General features: G+C 38.5%; 1 protein-coding gene across 1 annotated transcript in view; it reads right to left on the bottom strand.

Moving 5' to 3' along the window:
* THSD7B (thrombospondin, type I, domain containing 7B) overlaps window positions 1–6,950 on the bottom strand; it is a 1,033,118-nt gene that overhangs the window by 12,573 nt on the left and 1,013,595 nt on the right. Inside the window, exons 26-27 of the mRNA XM_006894459.1 lie at window positions 6,322–6,514; window positions 1,304–1,391 (exon numbers count right to left, since the gene is read on the bottom strand). Coding sequence (XP_006894521.1) covers window positions 1,304–1,391; window positions 6,322–6,514 — 281 coding nt within the window. The remainder of the gene's footprint in view (window positions 1–1,303; window positions 1,392–6,321; window positions 6,515–6,950) is intronic.

Here is a 6,950-nt window from a genome sequence, read left to right as displayed (position 1 = left end):
GGAAGGGAAGGCCCTCTATGAGGTGGATTGATTCAGTGACTGGGATAATTGGGATGGGAGTGTCAGAGACAGTGCGATTGGCACAGGACAGAGCGGAATTTAGGGCTGTTGTACATAGGGTCGCTATGAGTCGCAGGCGACTCGACAGCACATAACAACAACAACAACAACGACAACAACAACATCAACTAAAATATAGTCTGTACAAGGAACTATCATTTTTTTTCCCCAGGAATAATACATTTATAGGAACTAGTCATTTAAAGAGAAGAGCTTTGGGGTTTCACAGTTAAATTTTCGTTTATAGCTATTCAACATTAATAAACATGTGGCTCTACTATTTAAAACTCACCAACAAGATGTTTGAAGTAATTAGCGAATTTGTCTAACTGGTTGAAACAACCATTTGCCAACTAGAATTAACTAATGCAACCTTAACTGCCTATCAGTATTAGCCTGGGAGTTTTAAGCATCCTGATGATCTGACTCTGCCCATTACTAATGAAATAAATTTTTCTAAGGGTGGGATTCAAACTCAGATAAAGATTTCCAAGAGATGCCACTATACATTCTAAGCTGAAAACCACTTATCTGAAAGTTCTTTTAACTCAAAATACTAAAGCTTATGAAAATTTAAAAAAACCCACACACTCTTGCTTTTGTTAGATCCCCTTGAGACTATTATGACTCATAGAGACCCTATCACAACAGATGTGAACCCTGTCCCATCGTGTGTCATCCTCATCATTTCTGACATACTTTAGCTCACTGCTGCAGTCATTTCACCTTGTTAAAGGTCATCTTCTCTTTCTCCTACCTCCCACTTTTCCAAGCATGAGGTCCCCTGACAACATGCCCAAAGTAATGTGAGCTGAAGCTTTGCAAACCTAACCTCCAAAGAGCATCCTGATTACTCCTCAAGACATACCTCTATTTAAGACATGGCTGTTCTACAATCCCTATCTATTTGTTCCTTGGAGAGTCCATGAGATACAGATACTAAGTACTCTTCTCCGATATCACAGCTCAAAGACATCGATTCTTAAAAATTTTTTTTGAAAATTTCTTAAAACTCAATTAAAACAAATTAGAATGTTGTTATTTTAAATGAGCACAGTTAAGGTAATGATCTTTTATTTCAGCAGTTTGGAAACACTGAATGCCCAATTAAACTATTTGGAGATTATTTTTTTACCTTAAAAGCCATGTTATAATAGTCAGTGTCCTTAACAAAACACTTTTTTTTGTAGTACATATAAAATCCTTAAGAATATGGAATATAAACTTATTAATTGGTACTTACCAAACAAGGTAGGAAGTAAATACTAGGAAAATCATGATAAGAAAACCGCCACCTGAAACGCCATAAACCCACATTTTTACTCGACCATCTGAATGAAACAGAGATAAAAGGACGAGTTTAGTGTTCATAAGTCTAAAGCATCTGAGGGCAACATAATGCCAGACAACTCCACGCTGGCCACTAGTTCTGCACTTGAAATGAGTGGGGACCTTCATAGCCAGCTGTAAACACACTGCAAAAGCTGATATACTCAGGCAGACTCTGTAAACTGAGAGATGGAATCAGGAATTGGTAAGGTTTTTTTTTTTTTTCCTGGGAAATCCTTGAAATATAGTTTCATAGTAGACAGAAAGTTATGCTACCAAGACCAAGGCAGGTGATTTTAATCTGCGGCCCTCAAGCTTGGTTTAATTGTTTTTGGTCAAACATTCTTCTAAGTGGTCTAGCACTGCATTGCTTTACAGGGGTAACTCGTGGATGTTGTGATGCTAAACAACACTTTGACACTGATGTGCCAAATGTGATAATGGTTACCCATGGTGGACAGTGTTTGGTGGAATGCCCCAATTAAAACAAGGTTGGAAGCAGGAGTGGCATCCACTTCCAAAATGGCATGCCTCCAGAAACTCTATGAACATAGAGAAATGACCAAAGTTATAGAAGTGTTCGGGTCTTTCATTAATAGGGTTGCTAAGAGTCGTCTATGACTTTACGACACTTAACAACAACAACAACAAGAAGTAAAAATTATATCTTGTGAATGAAACAATGCTGTAAACGATAAGCCATCTTCAAGTCAATTTTCTATGCACAGTGACTCTGTAGGAAAGAGCAAACTTCTCATAATCTTTGTGAGGCCATAAATCTCAGCAGATGCAAACTGCTCCATTTGTCTCCTGTGGGTTCTCTGCTGGATTTGAAACCATTAGCCTTTAAATTAGCAGCTCAGTAATTAGCCACTGTGCCACTAGGGCATGTCTAAATTATATTACATTATATTAAATTATATATATTAAATTATATAATTATATCTAAATATTACATGGTAACTTTTTTTTTTTTACTTTTTGCAGATACAAACAGTTCCCAACTAAAGAGCCACAGACTGTAACGTCATAATGGAATATTTATTTAGCTGTGAATGCTTTATTATGTATTTGAATTTTGACTTAAAGATACATAATAATAACAGTCATTCAAAGGTAGCAGAAAAAATTCAATATATTTAGATATTATTAAATAGAACAAAGAAGAAAAATATGATTAAGAAACAACTCTACATGGACAGGCCTCTAACTACTAAATTAATTTGGGAAGCTATATTTTCTGACTGATGTAAAGTGAACCTAAATCACGTGGCCAAACAAGCTAATCAATCCACTAAATCACTGTGCACATTGTTTTGAATTTGATGTCTCCCAGAGGTAAGCAACAAAGAGTATGCAAATACTCTCATTTATTTTGTGACTTCTACTATGTAAGATATAACTTGATTAAATGTCTGGTGTTTTGATAAATGACAGAAAATTGAGTTGTCTCTGGTAACCTTATGTTTTTGCTTTACTTTATGTTTGCAGACAGCCAACTAAACTTAGAATGGGATAAAGGTAATGCCTTCACATCCTAAGGGAATTGCTTCTCTTCCTGAAAGCAATGAACACACAGAAGGTTCATTATACAGTACCAATGTGATTAACTGCAGGACAAAACACACATATCAGTATCTCATTCTAAAGCCTTCTGTGGAATGAAAGACAATAAAAATATATTGTAAGCAGCACTTGTTTTGCGTAAAACCACAATTACTTTCAATTATATTATGGCTTCCTATTACAGTTTTTGCTTATGGGACAATTTTACCCTTCAGTCATGTTTTAGAGTGAAGCATCAATGTACTAATAATATTTTCTTGCAGTCATGAAACTTTTAGCAAAGCTTTGAATCTGATCTCTTTGAAATACTAATGATGAAATCTCTTCGTCCAGGATTTTTTTATTGGCAAAAAAAAGAAAGGTCTTCTGTGAGTGAGAACACATCTTAGATCTCATTATCCATAAAATCTTATCTAGTTGCAGCTTTCAAAAGGTACAGTGTCTTTAAATCCTCAGGGTACTGGCATGTGGTTGATGCTTCATTCATTTGCTTATGTGGTTCCTTAACAAGTAATTAACATAAAATTTAAAAGTAATAGTGTATATAATAAAATTTTGTTATGTGCCATTAAGTCTGAGCCTATGTATAACAGTGCTAAACCCTGCTCTATCCTGGGCCAACCTTATTGTCTCTGACACACCTACCTTCATTATCGCAGTCATTTTATCAATCCATCTCATAGAGGGTCTTCCTCTCTTGCCATGTCCCTCCTCCCTTCCAAGCTTGATGTCCCTCTCCAAGGACTCGTCCCTCCTTGCATCATGCTCAAAGTATGTCAAAGCCTCAGAATCCTTGCCTCCAGGGAGCAAGCTGGCTTCACCCTCTTCTAGGACGAACCTGTTTGTTCTCCTGGCAGTCCGTAGTATAATCAATACTCTTCTCCAGCACCACAGCTCAAAGGCATCAATTCTCTTTCTCTTATCCCTAGTCATTGTCCAGCTCTCTGACGCATAACAAGTATTGGGAAGATTATGGCCTGGGTCAGGCCCATCTTAGTCTCCAGACTGACATCATTGCTTTTCAGTACTCTGGAGAACTCCTTGACTACAGATTTTCCCATAGCAATTCATCTGTTAATTTCCTGGCTGCTGGTACCAAGAGTGTTGACTGTGGAGCTAAGCAAACTAAAGCTGTTAACAATCTAAATCTCTTCCCCATCTACCATAATGATGCCAACTGGCCAAGTGATAAGAATCTTTGTTTTCTTGATGTTGAACTTCAATCCATATTGAAGGCTGCAGTCCTTGAATTTCTGCAGCAAGTGCTTCAGGTCTCCTCAGTTTTAGCAAGCAAAGTTTTGTCATCTGCATAATGCAAGTTGTTGATGAGTCTTCCTCCAGTTCTGATGTCACTCCCTTCCTCATAGAGTCCAGCCTCCCAGATGACCTGTTCTGCATATAGATTGAAAAGGTGTGGAGATCGGACACATCCCTGGCGTACACCCTTCCCTATTTTGAACCATGCAATTTTTCCTTGTTCTGTTCTGATGACTGCCACTTGGTCCAAATATATGCTTCTTTTTCTTTTCTTTTTTCTTTTTTTTACCGTATTAACAGTATTTATTTATCTTTCCTCAGTCAAACCGTGAGCCAATCACTTTCCCCAGAAACACATAGGATAGACAAGACGGGGGGAGAAAACCAACAAACTATGGGAGGTGGAGATGGCTCCTTTATATGGCGAAGAGGTTCAGAAAGACCACCATCAGACAAAAGAGCCCCATGGCCTCTGAGACAGCAAAGCCCAGAATGGCTTCAGAGAAGGACTCCTGGCATAACCAATGATGAGGTTCCCAAACACAGTCCCAATCCCAGCTCCAGAGCCAGCCACTCTAACCGTGGCAGCCCCAGCCCCAATGAACGTGGCTGCTGTATCAATATCCCTTGAGATAGTGCTGGTTTGGAAGTTGCAACTAAGGATAAATGCAATCAAGGAACGTGGGACTGTCAAGCAGCTGAAATTCTCATCTCTCAGTGTCTCTGGTTGTTTTAGGACCACTGTAGACAATGGATGGCTCAGTAGCTGAGAGACACTCCTGAGCAGGGAAGGGGTGGAGGCAAACTTGGTGCAGGTATACATTTTCAGGGGAGGAGGGGCTATATGGCAGGAAAGCTCCTTCTAGTTCAGAGAAGACAGAGAAGGGAGGGGGGCCTGGTCCAAGTATATGTTTCGCATAAGCACAATTAAATATTCTGGAATCCCCATTCTTCTCAGAGTCAGCCACAGTTTGTTGTGATCCACAGTCAAATGCTTTTGCATAGTCAATGAAACACAGCTAGACATTCCTCTGGTATTCTCTGTTTTCAGCTGAGATCCAACTAACAGCAGCTATAATATTCCTAGTACCATGGCATCTTCTAAATGCAGCCTGCACTTCTGGCAGTTCTCTGATGATGTGCTGTTTCAGTCATTTTTGGATAATCTTCAGCAGGATCTTGTTTGCATGTGATACTAATAATATTGTTCAATAATTTCCTCATTCTGTCAGGCCACCTTTCTTTGTGATGGGAACAAATACAGATCTCTTCCAATCAGTTTGTCAGGTGGTTGGCCTCCAGATTTCTTGGCACAACTTAGTGAGTACATCCAGAGCAGCACCTGTTTGTTGAAATATGTCAACTGGTATGCCATCAATTCCTGGGTTCATAAAGTTCTAAATAAAAATGTGTATGAATTGAAATAATATAGACACATTATATATAAAAAAATCCAAGACAAAATTTTGGAAATCTTAAACTGGATCTTTTTTCTCTCTTCCTCTTTCTTTCCTTCTCCACCATTCATCGTTGTTGTTGTTGTTAAGTGCCATTGAGTCATAGACGGCTCATAGTGATCCTATGAATGAAAGATCTGAACACTTGTATAATAACTTTCATTGTTTCTCCAAGTTCATAGAGTTTCTGGAGACAAGTTATTTCTGAAGTGGATGCCACTCCTGCTTTCAAGCTTGTTTTAATCTCGAAGCTCCACCAAACACTGTCCACCATGAGTAACCATTATCACGTTTGGCACATCAGTGGGACAGTGTTTAGCATCACAGCAACCACGAGTTGCCTCTGTACAGCAAATTGATAGATCAGTACTATACTGCTTAGAAGAATGTTTGGCCAAAAACAATTAAAGCCAGGCCTGAGGGCCAAAGATTAAAATCACCCACTCTGGGCTTGGTAGCATAACTTTCTATCCAGAGAGCTCTCTCTATGTGGTTAAGTGCCGTCGAGTAGTAGATGATTCATAGCTCCCTATGAATGAATGACCTGAACACTTGTATAAAACTTTCATCGTTTCTCCATGTTCATCATTAGCAGTGGTTAAAATCTGAAACCCTCCTTATCTGATTTGTCTTACTTATTATTGGAACTTACCTGGATCAAGGGGTTGAAGAGACCATCCTTTGAAAATATCATGGATTTTTGAGTTCACAGGTCTGTTCTTTCCAGCAAGATTTTTAACGTCAGCTTTCTTATCCTCTAGGCCAGGTATTTTCATGCAGTAATCCAGAAACCCATTTGCCCTCATGATCTCTGTATAACCCTTCTCACAACCACAGATGCCGCCCTGTAGCATAAAGAAATATTTTCACAGGTTATGCTATAAATTGTGCAGATGCAAAAGAACCATTTATATTTTGTAATCACAATGCATTTGATGTATCATGGCAATTTAAGCTGCTCAGAACTTATTTTCCAATAAGATGAAAATCCAATAAACAGTTCACCTTTCTTGAATTTCAAAGTCAAGCTTTAGATAAATAGCTTGTGCTTACAATTCTGATACTTTCCAAATATGAAATCACAATTCTTTGTGGACAAGGTTCATGAGTTACATCCCTTTCCTCTCTTACAGAAGTAATTTAGGAATGCTAAGGATTTTCAGCTCTACCTCCAGATATAACAGACTTCTGTCCACTTGTTCTAAGCTGGCCTTTACACTGAGAAGAAAATCAACAAGATGTGGGGTGTGTGTGTGTGTGTGTGTGTGTGTGTGTGTGTGT

Source organism: Elephantulus edwardii, unplaced genomic scaffold (assembly GCF_000299155.1).
Source record: "Elephantulus edwardii isolate Elephantulus edwardi_28Jun2011 unplaced genomic scaffold, EleEdw1.0 scaffold00143, whole genome shotgun sequence".
Classification (NCBI taxonomy): domain Eukaryota; kingdom Metazoa; phylum Chordata; class Mammalia; order Macroscelidea; family Macroscelididae; genus Elephantulus; species Elephantulus edwardii.
This window is presented reverse-complemented; position numbering and strand designations above follow the sequence as displayed.